At 40.3% G+C, this 18,673-nt stretch overlaps 2 protein-coding genes across 4 annotated transcripts in view; one reads left to right on the forward strand and one right to left on the reverse strand.

The window, feature by feature from the left end:
- Positions 1-7,664, reverse strand: LOC121637721 (nicotinate-nucleotide pyrophosphorylase [carboxylating]-like). The gene is made up of 4 exons (XM_041981953.1): positions 7,412-7,664; positions 3,137-3,447; positions 379-510; positions 1-290 (listed from the first exon to the last, which is right to left on the reverse strand). The coding sequence occupies exons 1-4, from the start codon at positions 7,662-7,664 to the stop codon at positions 72-74; spliced, it is 915 nt and encodes a 304-aa protein (XP_041837887.1). The 3' UTR covers positions 1-71.
- The window catches only part of ppp1r12c (protein phosphatase 1, regulatory subunit 12C), a 25,493-nt gene continuing 14,439 nt past the window's right edge, over positions 7,620-18,673 (forward strand). Inside the window, exons 1-8 of one of the 3 annotated variants that reach the window (XM_041981952.1) lie at positions 7,620-7,689; positions 13,826-13,991; positions 14,081-14,211; positions 14,582-14,700; positions 17,755-17,914; positions 18,039-18,183; positions 18,323-18,397; positions 18,476-18,555. In XM_041981952.1, coding sequence (XP_041837886.1) covers positions 7,655-7,689; positions 13,826-13,991; positions 14,081-14,211; positions 14,582-14,700; positions 17,755-17,914; positions 18,039-18,183; positions 18,323-18,397; positions 18,476-18,555 — 911 coding nt within the window. In that variant the 5' untranslated portion in view covers positions 7,620-7,654. Of the gene's footprint in view, positions 7,690-9,035; positions 9,406-13,825; positions 13,992-14,080; positions 14,212-14,581; positions 14,701-17,754; positions 17,915-18,038; positions 18,184-18,322; positions 18,398-18,475; positions 18,556-18,673 lie in introns of those variants that run through there. The other 2 variants (XM_041981949.1, XM_041981950.1) reach the window with 2 other exon arrangements.

Raw genomic sequence — 18,673 nt, forward strand, 5'->3', positions numbered from 1 at the left:
AGGATGTGAATTGTTTATTTATCTAGAATGAACCAGCAAAACTCATAAATGTGAACACACATTTGTTCTGTTTATCCAACTAGTTGTTTGTACATGCTGTTTGCCGAAGGGTTTTGAACCTTGAGAGAGAAGTCTGCAACTGGACATCCCTGTGTTATACATCCCAGAGAAATTATGTCCACATGTGAGGAGAAATACAAGACTATGTTCTCTGGTGAAACTCCTCCACTGGCTTCTATCAGAAGGTTTGGGAACTCATTCTTCAGTGCACAGGCTGCACTGTGGAGCTCCTACAGATGAAAGATTTGGAGTTGTGCTTATTTTTTTAAGAAAAGAGGGACAACAATAAATAAATTTTGTGTTTTTAGAAGTTTCTACCTGTGGTTGAAAGTTGTCCAGCATAACAATGTCAGCTCCAGCTGCAGCTGCTTCTTTTCCCTCTTCTACAGAGCGGCACTCAACCTCGATTTTACTGCTGAAGCCGCACACCGACCGGGCTGCTTTTACAGCCTGAGGAACAAATAGAGTTCTTTTTTATTTGTTTGGTTTCATGTGTGTGGTCAACTACTGTAATACTGTAGACACATCTAAACTTATCAAAGCTATCAAACTTGACAAACATTTACAGAAACCAACCAGATAAAAAGAAGAAGCAGAATTTCTGAAGTTTCACATCTTACTGTAACGTAGGGAAGGAAGGACAAAGTTTAATCCTATAAATTAACATTTAATCATTTGCCTAAAAAAGTATGAACAGATGGAAGAATAACAAATTAAACAATTTTATACAAAACAAAAATAAAAACAGAGACAAATGTGGATGTGGATCATGTGGATCATGACACATGTGGATCATGGCATTTCATGCAGACATGTTTCTGTGAAGGTTTGTGTGGTATAAATTTTATCATCCATCTATGTCCACTAAGGTCCGAAAGCAGCATAATATAAGACCACAGAAACTGTGTCACCAATGCATGTTTTGGAAAGTAAATTGAAGGCTAGTGTGTGTGTGAGTCCTTTATGTACATATTGCTTCTTTGGTCTCCCTTTTTCAGTTTTCATGTTGTTCAGCAGGCTGCATAGTGGTGTGGTGGTTAACGCTGTCACTTCTCAGTTCCTGAGCAAACTCAGATAAGGGGTTGGGCTGGGGCCTTTTTCTGGGATATTTGCATTTTAACCCACAAATATGTGGATCCTCTCTAGACTACTCCCAAAGTGGCTCTACCCTGGACTGACAACCTGTCCAGGGTACACTCTGATTCTCGGCTGATAGCAATTGGGAAATTCTTTTCTGTATGACATTATATTATCAATCCCTCATATGGATGTAGAAGAATTTTGGCCCAATATTCTTTTCAGCGTTACTTCAGTTCATTGAAATTTGCAGCAGTGGTTTCTGCAAAGGTTTCTTCAGGTTCCACCACAATATTTGAGGGTTGAGGGCTGGACTTTGACTGGACCATTTCAACATCTTGATTCTTTCTTCTTCAGTCATTCTGTCCTTTGCTGCTGTGTTTAGGATCTTTATCCTGTTGTATGAGCCAGTTTCAGCCAATTGCTGTCAGACAGATGGATTTATATTTGACTCTAGAATATTTTGGTATACAAAGGAGTTCATGGTCTACTTAATGACTGCAAGGTGTCCTGGGGCCTCATTTATAAAAAATGTGCATAGCAAAGCAGACCACAGGTGGCGTACATAGGGAAAAAAGGAAATGCGGCACACAAAAACTTTTAGATTTATAAGAGAGAGCGCACGTATGTCCCAAACCTGTTTCCGTTTATAAATCAGAATCATTTCTAAAGTTGGTGCACCGTACATGATGGAGTGCCTTGCCACACCCATATGGTGGCTATAAGTGGTCAGGTGAACACCTATAATAAATATTCATCATACAATTTCCACAATGGCTGTGGAGGGGAAAAGAGGGAAGAAGTGGATGTGAGACTGAGATCTTGATGGACCATGTTGAAAAATGTAAAAAAGTATTATTTGGTGGGCACGGCGTGGTCATTGCAGGGTCAGAGAGGCAGAGGAGGGCTTCAGGTGGCAGATACTGTTAACCATGACAAAAGACACGCCAGAGGTATCAGATATTGCGGATAGCTATCTCAGTTGGCTGTGCATCCATCTCCCATGCGGGAAACCAAAGTTTGAATCCCACAGTGCTGAATAGCTTCAGAGAAAAGCTAAATGACAGAACTGGTGCTGGTAATTATGTCATTTGTTTTAATTTATAGAATGAATATGTACAGCTACATCTGAGATTGATATCAGTTTTTTTAGTATTAAATAATATATATACTCAGGAAATCCTGCAAGGGCAGAAGGACACAATCATTGCTATTAACGAGGTGACCAAGGAGTTGCGGGAAATAAAGACCATCTGGACAGAAATTAGGACAACAATAAATTAAGCATTGTGTAAGAATAAATAAATATAAGGAAATCCACCTCTTGTGTGTTTGATAAGCATGGCATCAGTTCTAGATCTCCAGCTTCCAGTCTGCATCCTGCTCTGCTGGGTCTTAGAATGACTGACTGAAGCTACTTTTTGCATTTTATTTTACTGACTGCTACACGTTGGCAGCAGAATGTATTTTATAACATGTTTTGTTTTACAATGACAGAACATATTTTAGTGGTTCTTATTAGTATCATCTATCTTTCTCTTGTAAATCCATGTTTTTTTCTTTCTTTCTTGTTTTTCTGAGCGTGCACTTCTAGAAGTATTAATATCAAATGTGCCTCGTCATTCATTTTTGCAAATAGCTTTAATATATAATATGTAATGTGAAAGCCAATATTTAATTGTGCACAAATGTCTCACATTTCACATAATTTCCTTGATTTTATTCTGTACTGTTGGTGTCGCAGTTTCCCGTTTTTCCAGATTTTGTGTGTACAGGAGGGTCAGAGTTGCTGTGGAGGACGGGACATTCTCCCGCCAAGTTTGGTTTTGATTAATCCCAAAAGTTGACTATAATTGCCGTGCGCTGATCCTTGAGAAATAATAAGTAGCTACAGCTTTACTTCTTCGCTTTATGTCAGCTGACACAAATTATAGTGTAATATGTAATCTATTTGTTGTTTTTGTTAAACACTAACTGATTCTTAGGTGCAGCTTCCTACCTCCGTGATGCTTCCTGATGCCCAAACATGGTTGTCCTTCAGCATTACCATTGCACTCAAGTCCTGTCTGTGCATGGACACACCGCCCACCAACATGGCATACTTCTCTACCAGCCGAAAACCAGGTGTGGTCTTGCGTGTGCCAGCCACTTCTCCGTGCCAGCCGTCACCCTTTGCAATTTCCTTGAGTTTAGAACAACGGCTGGCAATCCCAGAGGCACGGGCCAAGCAGTTCAGAGCCAGTCTTTCCCCAAGGAGGAGGCACCTCGCTGGGCCTCTCACCACAGCAGTCAGGGTGACAGCATCTGGACCTGTGGATGTTTAATCAAGAGAAAGCACAGGTGAAGCTCAATTGAGTTATTTCTCCCAGTGTGCAAATAATATGTAGGTGTTTATGCTGAATATTGTGCTTTTATAATTCATTTAATAGTTTTTCTTTTAATGTGAAAAAAAAAAAAAAAATCAGGACAACAACACCAACCAGCAGGCATCCATCTTTTGAACTAAATACATAAAAGAGACTTTTTCATTCTTTAATGAATTATTTAAAAAGTATACCAAAAATGTACCTAATCATTATGATAAAGGCTACATTCAGCAGGTGGATCTGGGAATTGGACATTTATGGAGCACCATCTTCTTGCAGTTGAGGAATCAGATCTGGCAAGGAGGATATGATGCAAATTCCATTTTCGTTCAATTCTATTTTGAATTAATGGAATTTCCCCTGAGGGAAAATATAATGTTAGGACATGATCTGCAGTATTTAGCTATTTATTTTACGATAAGAAAATGCTTTGTAAAGTACAAAAAGTTATTGAAAAATCTTACAAAAAGCATTCCTGTAATTTTATTACTGTATTTTAATGAACTGAAGAGTAGAAGATTACACAAATACTGACTTTGTTCAAACATGTCAGCACTCAAACGTCTGTAAGTGTATTCCTGAGTCTTCAAGATTTTCATGAATATCATAATCTTTTTTTTTTTTTTTTTAAGTACATAAGTAGGACTGAAGGACAAGTTTGTTCATAAGAATGGGAGGTAAAATCGGCCCATTTTTCACTTTTTCTGTGATCCACAAGATCCTAAAAAAATCTAAATATAACTTTAGATGAACGCAAGCAAATTATATATTACACAAGGTCCAGACATCAACCTGACTGAAATGCAGTGGAAACGTCAGAGTTGTGCTGAAACACATCCACAAAACTCTATGAACTAATGCCATGGTTACACAAATGTAATACATTAATACATTATGATACATGTTGTTTATGACGTCGTCCACAAAGGTGGAGGTTATCTTGTTGGTGACGTATGTCTGTCTGTCTGTTAACAACGTAACTCAAACAGTAATAGACGGTTTTTTATTAAATTTTCAGGAAATCTCCAAAAATGGAATAAGAAATAACTGATTAGATTTTGGGGTTGGCCGGATCGCTGCCTGGATCCAGGACTTTTTTTAACACTAGAAAAGCCAACATTCCAATAGCAGCTAGAACCTCCAGAGGGGGGCCATTTTGACGTCCTGCCGAAGCAGGATAAAAATAAGGCGCCGTTTATAGAGGCCAGTTTTTTTCCCCTTTGAATCGTTTTCATCATTCAGAAACAGATAAAGCTTCAACAAATAATTAATTGATTAGCACGTGGGATTACTATGGGTTTATATTTCAAACAGAAAATGTGAAATATTGTACTTACTGGCTTACAACATTCACTTTTCAGATGAAAAATTAAATACTTTTTTAAATGTATTTCTAATTTTATTAACTGTTTCAGGGGGAACAATTTAAAAAAAAAAAAAAGCATCATAAACTGACAAAACAGTGCGCTGGATGTCAGCTTATATTCATTTGTTGCATCATACGTTGACAGCTCAATAATGAACGCACACCGGGTCATTCTGGCATTGATGTAGCTCCAGTAGAGGACCCTGCATTCAGTGCAGCCATGTCCAAAACATTTTAAAACACCACTACAAGCCATCTTCTAGTTGAAGCTCAAGATGAATACTGCCTCCGCATCTAGTCAAGGATATCTACTCCTAACTTAGTAGACTAACTCCTAACTATCATTTCTCCCCCATCTGAGCCTTCTGGGATGACTTCTGGTTTTTAGCAATGTAACTCAAAAAGTTATGGACAGATTTTAATAAAATTTTCCGAATTTGTCAGAAATGGAATAAAGGAACATGTGATTACATTTTGGGAATGATCTGAATCACCGTCTGGACCCAGAAATATTTTAAGGATTCTTTTTATGGGGGATAATTTTGCCATTACAGCTTCTGCACTACAGAAACACTGATCTTGACAGCACAGGAGCAAGCCTTGAGTACGTTTGCTCTGGTAATCGAGGCCCAGATCTACCAAACCAGGCAGGACTCCAGGTACAGGCTGTGCAAAGAGGCCCCTGAAACAATCCAGCACCTCACAACAGGCTTCAAGATACTGGCAGGCAAACAATACATGGAACGCCATAACCAAGTAGCCAGCATAGTGTACAGAAACATCTGTGGACTGGAGGCCCCGAAGTCACAATGGGCAACACCTCTCAAGGTGGTGGAGAATGAGAGGGCTAAGATCATGTGGGCCTTCAAGATACAGACTGACAAAATAATTGATGCTCATGGTGGACTCAAGGAAGAGCTGGAGAAAGCCTGGAAGGTGAAGGCAACAGTAGCACCAGTGGTCATCGGAGCACCGGGAGCCGTGTCCCCCACACTGGAGAAGTGGCTCCAACAGATACCTGGACAAACATCAGACATCTCCATCCAGAAGAGCGAAGCCCTAGGAACACCTAACATACTGAATAGGACCCTCAAGCTCCCAGGACTCTGGAAGAGGAACCGAGCTTGAGATAAACAGCCAGCCAGCTTACCCAGGAGAGATGGGAGGTTGGGTAAGGGAACAGTGTTTTTCATAAACATATAACCACTGACCCAAGAGTCAAGATTACTCCAAGGTTCTTCTCAGCTGGGTGACAGTATGTAGCAGGCCAATGGTATCATAACCATACTAAAGAGTTGACCCAGCCAAATTGGATCAACTCTTCCAACAACTTGGGCATGGGCATAGCAAAGTGGGCCCCAGCTGAAACTCAGTCAGAACCAACTTGAAACTCATACTGTATGGGGCAAACACAGGTGAGGTAACCTTGGAAACTGCAGACAAACAGAAGCTTATATGCAGCCCAAATGTAAACCTTATGGGCCCCAAACAGACATGCTGGCTGGGGAATTGCCTGAAGATGTTCTTTTTTCAAAATAAACTAAATTTACTCCATCCAGAGCCGTACAGCTTCTAAACAGTTCAGCAGAGCCTGAATGGAAAAAATGGCTGGTTTTAGTCAGAATATTGATCTTTAAATCATCTGCAAAACAATAAAATATGTGCTCTTTAAAAACAGATACCAAAAGAAGCATATATGATGAAAAAAAACAGTGCCTAGAATAGACCCTTGAGGTCCCCCACAACTAAGTGGTAACACAGCAGAAGAATATGGACCTGATTTTAGTACTATACCTTTAATGCTAACACAAAAGTCAAGACAGGATTAAAACATGCTGCGATGTACATTTTCACAGGTGGCAGTCACGTCTAGTCCTTATATGAACTAAACAAAGATAATATAACATGTTAACTGATAAGCTTAACAGCTGACAGTGAGTGCCCTTTTTACTATTGGTCAGGAAATCAACACAGATCTTATCTAAAAAATAGATAAAAGACGCCTACTCTTGACTTAATCAGAATTCTTTTTTATTTTTAGCAGACCTTAAATCACTCCAATAAGATGGAACAATGCAGGGGCTTGTTTATCAAATTTTATGTCATTTAACCTTCATGTTCATTAGGTTCTGGAGGGAAAATTAGAGTGTTCTGTGAGGCTTTCTTATAGAGATATTTTAATGGTGAGCTGCATACCAAAATGCTTGAATAAAGGACTTTGAAATACTTAATGATTGAGTAATACTTGCATTTATGTTGTATTTGGTTGTTTGTCTGGTGCATATTTTATCATTGTGTATTGTTCAATGAACAATGCAATGCAATCTGTTGGTTTTCCTTAGCTAGGCTATTATCTGTTGTGAATTGGATTGTATGGATTGGCAATAGATTGGCTTGAATTGATTTGTCTGTTAAGTGCCCTGGAATAACTTTGTTGTGAATTTGTGCTATGTAAAGCTGAATTGAACTGAATCAATGACCAGCTATGTTTTACAAACCTATTTAATAACTGAATCTGTGGAAGCTTGTATTTGATGCCTACCGATCTCAGCTCCTTCCTGGTAAATCCACTCCACAGTGCAGCCGACCTCAGTGAACACTGCTGTGAAGAAAGGACTTCCTGCTAGGATGGTGTGTGGAGTTTTACACAGCAACCATGCCTCGACTTCTTCTGATCCAACACACACTCCTGCCGGGTCAAAGTTGGGTGTGTCCTCTGCCAGCCACTCTCGTGCCAGTCGGGTCAGGGTGTGGGGTGGGATTGAATGTGCCACCGGGTGTTTTGATGCAGACATACTGGAAACTTCCCTGTATACTAAGGGAAATTGTAAACTTTTTTATTGACATGAAAGTGGGAACTGAAAGACATCATGCCTAACAAATAGTTTTGACGCAACTGTCCTGTCTCAAAAATGAGTGTGATTTAGAAAATAATATTTGCTTGTCATTTAGCATTTGGTATCCAGAGGAAAAAAGACAAGTAGGGGGTGCAGGAGAAAAAAAAAAAAAAAGAAAAAAAAAAAACATTTGCAAGACCACTGAAGTAGATGTTTCTGTTGTACTGTATCATAAAGCTCAAGACTAGTACAAATGACTGCAAATGCACAAATAAATGGAAATTATATTCATACTTACATCTGTCAGCAGCTGTCTTTTTCTGTAGGTTTCAGGCTACAGAGTGGTTGACACACAGCCACAGAAAAAATGTGGCATGGAATTTGACCCTGTGTCCATGTTGGAATGTTTACAAGCTCACTAAGCGGTCACACTCTGGCTTAACATTGATTGCTTTGATCATGGCTGATATATGTGGGCCACTGAGTCCAGTGTTCATATTTAGAACATTAATTTTAAATCAATGTTACTCAGCCTGGAGGTCTTTGTGCTCAGTACTTATTACAGATTTTTGTTTTTTTTCTAAATGCTCTGTTCTGTCAAAATGATATAACCCGTCTTAAACCTTAAACTGCAATCTGTTTTATTTTAAAGCTACAGTTTCTGTAAATATTTATGTGTTAAACTGTGCATACAAGCTGTCTGCCTTTTAAACAAGCTTTATATTGGTGGTCAGGATGATTTTAAATCTTCATGTCTTCCTCTCATTGTGTATCTTAAGGGATCTATCTACACTGAGCTTAAACCTTTTCATTTTACTTGCTGCAATTTCAGAGAAACTTAAACAAGCATCATCTTTTGTTACACTTTTTAGCTCTCTCTTGGGAGTAATGCTTCCTGTCAAAAACCCAGGTTTAGCTGATTATCAAGAACCATATAACCCAATTAAGAAGTCTGTTCTTCACTAATGGTTTGACTTCCTAAAATGAGGAGTCAGGATTTCCTAAAAATCAGGAATCATAATTTGCGAACTCATGTTTGTTATATCATCTGCGGATGCTCCTAAAATAACTGCACACACCAAAAAAAAAAGTCAGGACATCTCTAAAAATCCTCTTTACAACGTGCTTTATCTCTAATTTTTACTGACAGTTCTGGCTCCTGCTCTTTAAATACCAAATGGTTTTGGAGGATGTATAATTTACTGATCTCAGAAAGCACAATGGCAGGAAGTACAGTATGCAGAAAGCGCACATGCACGGGGCTATTTTTGCCCCCTCCAAGACTCTACTACCAAACAGTGGTGGTGACGTAACGCAGGCTGCTCCACACCGTGTCGCGCGCTCCCGATACGAGCACGAGCCGAGGCTCCCTTCACATTCAGTGCAGGAGCCAGAGCAAGAACCAGGAAGTGAAAGTATACACATGGAGGGTGTGTCTGTGCCCGCTACCGTATGTTTTATTTTTAAAAAAACCGTCCTCCGCGGTTAAATAAATGGGAGACTCGGCGAGGACCAAGCGGCGGGAGCAGCTGAAGCGCTGGGCCGGCTCCTGCACCGACAAAGCGTCGGACGTGCCCCGACGGAGGTGGCGGGGCGATGCCGGGGACGGAGCAAGGGAGCCCGATGCCGAGCTTAACGACCCGCAGAAGGAGCAGATAGAATCTGCGGAAAGAGATGGAAGCAGCCTCCCCAGACGACGGTAAGGAAACATGTCTGATGAACGCCTTGATGCTAACGGTCAGCTAACCCCCTGCTAGCTTAGCTTAAACATCCTAAGGTATGTACAGGAAGGAATGCTGCTGTGCGTGGGCTTGTACAGTGGGGGACGAAATAATGGAAATACCTCGCAGCATAGTAAAGGCCAGCTGTTTAATAACCATACTCGTTTGATGAGCTCTTGTTTATTATCAGTGTTCATTTATGATGTAGGAGTTTGCTCAGTGAATAGCTGGATAGCTAAGGCTTAATGTTCAACATTTTGTTCATTGTCTGTGCCGAGTCAAATCTCTTTCTGTACTTTACATGTTTATTACAGATATTTTTGTTTTTCAATCATTTTGCCAATAACGCTGGCAGGCACCATCACAGTTTTTCTAAAGGAACATATGAAAAAACCCCAACCCTGTATCTTTGGACCTTCCTAGGTCTAAAGCTATGCCCTCCCATCAGCTCTGCAGTGGATTTCTACATCACACTTCCAGCTTATAGTAGAAATATCCAGCATTCTTATCTTTCTCTGCACACAACACAGTAACTGCAAGTTGTTTTGCATTTACTGCACCTGAGACAAAGGAAAATGCAACTCTTCCATTCTTGTCTTGTTTTACTATATGCAAAGTATCAACGAATTTGTTGTGCTATACAAAAGAAATGAGGTAATAATGCTTTAATTTGTATTATGTTCTCATTTTGTAACCCCAGAACAAGAATTCCCTGTTTTCCAATGATCAAAGAACACACTGAATTGCTGCCATTTCCTAAACAATCTAGTTAAATTTGAAAACTGGGCCATATATAAGCAATAGTTCTTAACATTAGTCTCTAAAAACTTAAATAGTAATGGAGCAACATTGAAGTCCAACGTTTATGGAGCTGTACTGAAAAATTAATTGAGTTTTTACTGCTGTATTTGAATCAGAATCAAGGTTTATTGTCATTGTACACAAGTACAAGATTATTTACCTACCAGTTGGCAGTAACTTTTGGTACCAGCTGTTCTGATTCGACTCCCAGTTTGTTTACTTAGAAAATGTGTAGTTCATTTGGGGAGGTGTGAATGTGCAACCCAACTCTGATGTGGATCAAAGAAGCGAGCTCTGGTCTTCCCAAAACTTTACTCTCAATTTGCTGCTTTGCGTGAACCAAATACAGGATGTGGCCAACAGTGCATGGCATTGTGGGTACAAAGCAGGACTTTGTGGGTAAATACAAACAAAATATATGTGTGAGTAGAGCGATGGCCAGGAGAAATGGCTCATGGTCAGATGTAGTGAGGAGGAGATAATGTGATGAACCCAGGATGCTAGGATTTGATGAAGCTATTTGCTATTATGTGGTAGAAACAGAAGTTTTATTGCAATAAATGAAGAGTTCTTTTAAATTAAATGGATTAATGTAGCGCTTTTCTAGTCATATGTTGACAACTCAAAGTGCTTTTACATTACATGTCACATTCACCCAATGACACACACACGCATCCAGCACTTCTAGTGTTTTATACAAAGTGCTCATCTATCACACACGTTCAAGCCCTGATAGACACATCGTCAGGGAACATTGGGTTCATTGTCTTGCCCAAGGACACTTCGGCTTACAGGCTGGGGAAGATCCACTGACTTCCTGATTGGTAAACAACTGCCCTTCCAACTGAGCTACAATCATTGTTTGTCTTGTCGTGTCCCTTAGTAATTCTTGATCCAGCAACACCTCTGGTGAAGAAGGGAATGTTGTTCAGAAGGTCTGGTTCTTTTGACTTAAGGCACATTCACACCAGGATAGTCTGGGGGACTGTTTGATCACACAGTTAATGCCAATAAATGTTGCACCTTCATTTGATTTGCTTTGCTTTCACATTGCACTTTGCGCACATGGACCAAACCACCTGGAGAACGTCGCACAGTTGAAACAGCAGCTCACTAGAGTCGTTATTGTCTGAAACAACCAAAACAAGGAAAAAGGCAGCAGGTAGAAGAAAACCGGGCTCATTTATTGGCCAGGACCCAAAAAATGACGCATTCCCCTTAAGTAAACGATGGAGTTTTATTTATGTAGCAATTGTAGTGTAATTTATGCAGTCTTGGGGTTTCTGCTTTTACTTTGCTGTTCAAACCTAATATGGTTTTCACCAGAATCTGTTCAGTATGAGCAGCAGAGGAGGCAACAAGTTATCCGGCATGTTGCTCCACGACACATCCTACGTCACTTCCTCTGGTTCCTCCTGGTTCGCTGACTAGTCCGTTCAATTTCACGCTGCAAGCAAACTGCACTGGGTTTCGCTTGCAAGTGAACTGAGACCTCTGGTTTTCAAGCAGAGAAGAGTTTGCTTCTTTGGCCCACACCAGTATGCAAATGAGCATTCACACTACTACAAAGAACCGTACTATCCATTAAAGCAGACCAAACAGTGCCAGTGCGAATGCCCCCTAAGTGCAGTGTTAAAGCAAACTTGGATCAGAAGAATGTTGCAACCACCAGTGTAACTGAGTCCCCAGTTGCACGGAGTCTATTACACTGTTCGGTGTGAATGCATCCTAAAAGAGGAATCAGTACCAGCTGTGTTGTGGTGAAATTCTAGCTGTAATGTAAGTATTAGCATTTCTTTGTCAGTTGGCACGTAAGAAATGCGTGTGAGAAAATGTTAAAATTGTTCAATGTAGGTTTTTCAGTTCTGAAGGAGTGGGAGATTGTGAACCCACCGATGTTTTAGAGACTGTCATTTAGAGTTGCCACTCATCTGAGGTCTCAGAGTGACCGTTGTGCCACTTCCAGCTTTCTCTGTGAGATGGCATTTATAGCCAGATTCACTCCACAGAAACATTTAGTTAGTTGAATGGTGAATTTGTCAGATGATTATGTTTATGTAATTAGAATGTTGTTAGATGAATAAAAAAAAACAGTCTGGAAACACCTTAATTGGCCATGAGTTGTAACTCAGCCTCAATCACCTGCGTTATAGTCACAATTTCTAAATAAAATAAAATCATATAACAATTTTCATACCAAAGAGCTGCACAATGTGTTTTGCATAATAACAGCAAAAGTTAAATGTCAAATTACAAAAAACAAAAAATGGCCTTCACGTGCCCAAGTATATAACCTAACCGAATTTAAGAACACACATGCACTCATACAGATAACCTACATAAAGCCCCCTATAAAAAAAACCACACAAATCAAATAAAACAAAAAGAGTAAATGACTTTCATTAAATGAATTTAATTAAGAAACACATTAAATTAAAACCAAGGGTAAAAAGATAGGTCTGGAGCCTGGCTGTAAAAACTTCAACAGTTTCAGCCATCCTTGGGCCCTCTGGCAGACTCGGGTCATCTGGCAGACTCTTGCACAAATGTGGAGCATAAAAACTAAAAGAGGACCTATTAAGAAGTACTGAGGGCTCGTAGTCATTAAGAATGTGGGCCCATGACCGTTGAGAGTTTTATAAACCAGTAAAAGAACCTTAAAATTGACCCTGATTGGACTGGTAGTCAATGCAGAGACTCTAGGATCGGAGTGTGGGCTCTCTTTCTGGTCCCAGTCAACAGATGAGCTGCAGAGTTCTGCAGCATCTGCAGTGGTGCTAAAGTTTTCATTGGGAGACCAGAAAGAAGAGTGTTACAACAGTCAATTCTGCATGTGATAAAAGCATGGACCAGTCTCTGATCCATGCATTATGCATGAATGAGAGCATTTTATAAGAAAGTTGGTTGTATACATTTATACAGTTTTTTTGTCTAGAGAAACAGACTTTTTGAGCAGGTGCAAAATACCTTGGCTCATTTGAGCCTAGTTGTGTGTATGAAACCATATTGTCTAGGTGTATTAGTCAAGGTATGTTACGACATTGTCCACGTCGAGGTTGAAAATAACTTCTTTCAAGTTCTGATTTCCAACTTCCAGGTGCATTGTATGCAGCATTTGTCCCACTTATACCTTATATCTTGTTGCAAGGAATGCTCAGCGGCTAACAAAGCAACATTTCTCAACAGCCCTGAAATAATGTTTGAATGTTTGCATGTTGACAGGGCAGAGACAGACAGATTAAAAGCATTCCTTTTTATGTTCTGTGGGTTTTTGTCTCTTGTAAATGAACTTGCTCTTATCTTGAATCATGCTGTTTTTTTCCAGCAGTGAAACTGCAAATGTTTTAAAATGTCTTTGTTTTGATTTTTCCTCTTTATGTAACAGACTAGTGCCTCAGTGTGTGCTGGTCCTAAAATCTGAGCATTGCTGGGAAACCGCTCTAAAATCTTAGTTTCTTGAAAAATTTGTTAGAAAATATTATTTTTTCTTAGTCTGCTAAGAATCTAAGAACATGACATGAAAAACATTTAAAAGCATAAAACTTGAGGAAATATACTGACCCGGGAAGTTAAATTGCCTGTATCCTCTGCCTTTAGGAAGAGTGTGAGGTTTGACAGAGCTGCTGAGTTCCTGGCAACCTGTGCCAGTGGTGACACAGAGGAGGCCAAGGTGATGCTGGATGAAGCCAAAAGGAGGAACGGGGACGATGTGGCAGACACTGTCAACTGCTGCAATGCTGATGGCATCACGGCTTTGCACCAGGCAAGGCACTTTCTCCTTACTGAGGTTTCTGTGATTATTTATGAGAATGATTTAAGGTTGTGATATGTTTTTTTTGTTTCATTGCACAGGCCTGCATAGATGGCAGCATAGAAATGGTGACATTTCTTCTGGAGCATGGTGCTACCGTGAACCAGGTTGACAGTGAGGGATGGACACCGCTGCATGTTGCTTCCTCCTGCGGCTACGCTGACATTGCAGAGTGTGTAGTATAAACCTCAGCAGTTAGCTGAATACAGCCATGTAACAGCTAAGCACCACAGTGCTCTTTAACACTGGAGGGACGTCAGAGCAGTGTGTGGGTGCCAGAGCATTTCTGCACTCAACAATACTAACATTGTTGTGTTTGGCAAGACAAGACGTCAGCTGAAGCTTGAGTGGGCTGGCCTGTCTTACAATTGCATGCAGCTCAAAAGATTAAAAATTGATGTGCTTTTTTTCTGCAGTGTCTTGCTCTTAATGCCTTTTGGCGTCATCTTTGAGGTTGAATGTATCTGCCTCTCAAAACACAGATAATGTGATGGAATAAAAAGTGTTTATTTAGTTAGCTGATTTCATGTTTGCTTTGTCAGATTCCTTTTGAAGCAAGGTGCATCTCTTTCTGCTGTGAACTGTGATGGTGACGTTCCTCTGGACATTGCTCTGGATGAAACCACTGAATCCCTTCTTCAGGATTACACTGTGAGGCAGGGTGAGTGCTGTTCTTTAACTATAGGATGTCACTTGATTTGATTGTGTGTAGAAGGGCCGTTGATGCAAGGAAATTTCAATGTGGCTCAGCAGCATAACATGCAACATTGGCAACATTTCTTTCCTTCTTATGAACTTTTAATTGGTAGACATGCAGCTCTAATCGCTCTTCTTATTTGAGTAGAATGTTTTTTTTTTAACATTTAATGGAGCATTGTGGGCCTCAGACTTTTAACATCTTGTCTTCGAGCAGGGCTGGGTGATTAATCGAATTTTAATCTCAATTACGATCTGGGTTTTCAACGATCATAAAAATTAAACGCCCTACTGGCTCAGAGAAGTCAGTTTATAACCAGCTGTAGTCATACCCTAATCTTGATTATATTTTTGAAAAATTTCAGTCTGGTTTTAAACGGTTTCATAGCACGGAAACAGCGCTGCTGAAGGTTTTTAATGACCTGCTCATGTCTGCTGACTCTAGTAGCTCCGCTGCTCTGGTTCTTATAGATCAGGGATCTCCAACTCCGGTCCTCGTGAGCTACTGTCCTGCAGGTTTTGGACTCTACCCTGATGCAACACACCTGACTCAAATCACTGGGTCATTAACAGGCTTGTGCAGAGGTGTGTTGTAGTAAGGAGACATCTAAAACCTGCAGGACAGTATCTCATGAGGACCAGAGTTGGAGACCTCCGTTCTAGATCTTACATCAGCCTTCGTTAAGGTTGATCACCAAATCCTGTTATCTGGTGTTGACACGTGTTGGCATTAGAGGTGTAGCTCTGAAGTGGTTCCAGTCGTATCTGGCAGACAGGAGTTTTCTGTCTGTCTGGACCAGTTTTCCTCGGCAGCATCACCACCTAGTTGTGGTGTCCCACAGGGCTTCATTCTGGGTCCAATTCGTTTTTCTTTATATATGTTTCTATTGGGTTCTATTTTTAGGAAGCATGGCATTGCCTTCCATTGTTTTGCCGATGACCTACAAATCTATCTGCCAATACAGACGAGGTCTGGTGTATCCATAGACACCCTGTTGAGGTGTTTTGTGGAAGTTCATTCATGGTTTGGGAAACACTTTCTTTAAATAAGGAGAAGACACAAATAATTGTTTTTGGTCAGTCTCACTTATTGGATGGTCATGTCAGTGTAGGTGTCCTGTGATCTCAGCACTGTTACCACTTTGTGAGAAACCTTGGTGTGATTTTTGATTCTGATTTTAAATTTGATAAACAAATTAGCTCTGTGGTCAAATCTAGTTTTTTCGTCTATGGCTCTTGAGCAGGGTGAAATTATATGTCCTTTTTAAAGATCTAGAGAGAGTTATTCATGCTTTTATCACCAACTGTTTGGATTATTGTAACTCTCTCTGTTTTAGGATTGATCACTCGCAGCTCCAAATTGTTCAAAACTTGGCCGCTCGTCTTTTGACAGGGAGAAACCGCCGGAATCACTCCGGTGCTGGCTTCACTCCGGTTGTGGCTTCACTTCACTGGCTTCCTGTACAGTACAGGATCCAGTTTAAGATTTTACTTGTTTTTAAAAGTCTTAATAGCACAGCACCACCTTATTTATCAGAGCCTTTAATCATTCACAGTCCTTTCAGAGCACTGAGATCAACAAACCAGCTGCTCTTCACAGTTCCTAGATCCAGGCTAAGAGGCAGAGGTGACGGAGCTTTTTCTGTCGCTGCTCCCGAACTCCAGAACATTCTGCTTTTTAATATCAGATCACTACAGAGCATTGAGAATTTTAAATCATTAAAAACACACCTTTTCTCACAGGCTTTTCCTCCAGCTTGAGCATTTTAATAGTTTTATTGTATTTATGTGTTTCATGTTATTTTAACATAATTTTATATTTTATTCTTGTGTTTTGCTTTATGAGATATATTGGCTTATTTTATTTTAATTTTAATGTTATTTTATTCATTTTAGGCATTTTATCTGCTTTGCTTTGTACAACACTTTGGTCAACTGAGATTTTTAAATGTGCTTTATAAATAACTTTGACTTGTCTCCTCTAAGAAGCTGCTGCCCCTCACTTCATTTCCTTACCCTGTGTTTTTCTCTCTCTTTCCTGGTATCCAGACTTCACTTTATTTGGGAAGTATATGACTTTTCCTCTGGCTGTTTGCCTGTGCTCTGTGTGTAACTCGGTTGAACAGACCAGTGCAGGTGTGGACTAAACTATTTAGCACAATTTTAAAGGGGTGATAGGGCCCTCAGCATCCATAATTATTGTAATGCAAGATGTATTTTCTCTGCACCTTCATTCAGGCAAACTGACTTTGAATCTCACATTAATTAATTAGAATTTTTAAAATGCAACACAATAAACTTTTCAGATTCAGGGTCCCCACCCTGGAGTGGGCCATGGTGCAGTTAACCAACCAAACAGGAGCCCTAGTAACATGTGGAAGACCCATATACAGCAACAACAGCCTGGTACCTCCTCCCCATGCTGGTCACACACCGTTTGGGATGGCATTCAATTCTTCAGCCAGTGTGGTTGTGTGTGTCACCCTGGCATCAACAGCACACTCAAGCTGATCCCACTAGTGTTCAGTGGAATTGAGGTCAGGACTGCAGGCAGGCTATTTCATCTTGTCCAATCTCACATTTTTAAGGTAGTTTCTGATAAAAACCTTGCTCTGTGGGGCTGAGTGTTGTCATCTTGGAGGTTAGAGTTCAGTCCCAAATTGCAGAGATATGGGATTTTTACTGGCTGCAGAATCTCATCTCCATATCTCTGGGGTCCAAAATCACAAGTGCTGCTAAATCATGGCATTAGTGGAGCAGCTGATTGTCAGCACCTGGGGTATTAGAAGCTCAAAACAAGTTTTTCAAGAGTGCAACCCACATACTCAGCTCGTACTCATTTTCCTTACAAATGTGGTACCTCTTTATTTATTGCATTGAAACAGTTTTGTCATTCTGAGTCAACTGGTGTCTCTGAATATTTAATTTCCCTCCAGATTTACATCTTAGGAGTAGTTGCAGCATTCACTAGGCATTTCTATATTTGGTGTATGTTTTCATATTGATTTATTCTCTCCAGGTGTGGACTTGGAGGCAGTCAAACGGCTGGAGGAGGAGCAGATCACGACAGATGCCCGGATCTGGCTGACTGAGGGCCCACCTGACAACATTCGACACCCAAAGACTGGAGCCACCCCGTTGCATGTGGCCGCTGCCAAAGGCTACACAGAGGCCCTGAAGTAAAAAAATCTAATAAAATATTAAAATTAATAACTGAATTTCCAGATAATATGAATTATTCTGTTGTTTCAGTACAGTGATATATTTTCCTCCTGCTTTGTTGCTGTTCCGTCGTTCTTCCAGGATACTGTGTCAGTGTGGGCTGGATGTATCCGCCACAGACTTTGATGGCTGGACTCCTCTCCATGCAGCCGCCCACTGGGGTCAGGGGGACGCATGCTGCATTCTGGCTGAGCAACTGTGCAATATGGAGGCTCGCAGCAATGGGGTGAGGCCCAGAGATTACTGGTCATGTAACGTCACTCTGCTGTGTTCAGCTTGTTAACCAGCATACTTTATTTTAGGCTTTCTTGTAATGCGATTGGTCATATTTTTCTTATTTTTCACTATTAACATCCAATTTGCAGGGTCAGACACCCTTTGAAGTAGCCGATGAAAGTGTTTCGCAGCTCCTGGAAGAGTTATCACAGAAACAAGCCAATGTAAGTGAGCATTTGTGTGTATGTTGAGCTATACATGTACTTTATGAAAATTTACATAATGTCTTCCTCTTATTTCAGTGGCGCAATGAACAGTCTATTTCAGACAGACAGAACCAGCCAGGCTCCAATGCTACAAATGCACAAAATAAGCGTCGGAGGTTAATATCCACCTTTGTCTTATCCTGAATTTCAGATATTATTGTTTTTGAATGTTGCAGTGACAGTAAATATAGAAGACATAAGGTGATCAGAAATTGAGTAATGACACCTGAGAGA

The sequence above is a fragment of the Melanotaenia boesemani genome, chromosome 4 (genome assembly GCF_017639745.1).
Source record: "Melanotaenia boesemani isolate fMelBoe1 chromosome 4, fMelBoe1.pri, whole genome shotgun sequence".
Classification (NCBI taxonomy): Eukaryota; Metazoa; Chordata; class Actinopteri; order Atheriniformes; family Melanotaeniidae; genus Melanotaenia; species Melanotaenia boesemani.

Coding starts and splice junctions, on each gene's coding strand:
- LOC121637721 (XM_041981953.1), bottom strand. CDS start 7,664: ATGTCTGCATCAAAACACCCGGTGGCACATTCAATCCCACCCCACACC. Junction 3,448..7,411: donor CCAGGAAGGAGCTGAGATCG/GTAGGCATCAAA, acceptor AAACATCCACAG/GTCCAGATGCTGTCACCCTG. Junction 291..378: donor TGGACAACTTTCAACCACAG/GTAGAAACTTCT, acceptor TTTCATCTGTAG/GAGCTCCACAGTGCAGCCTG.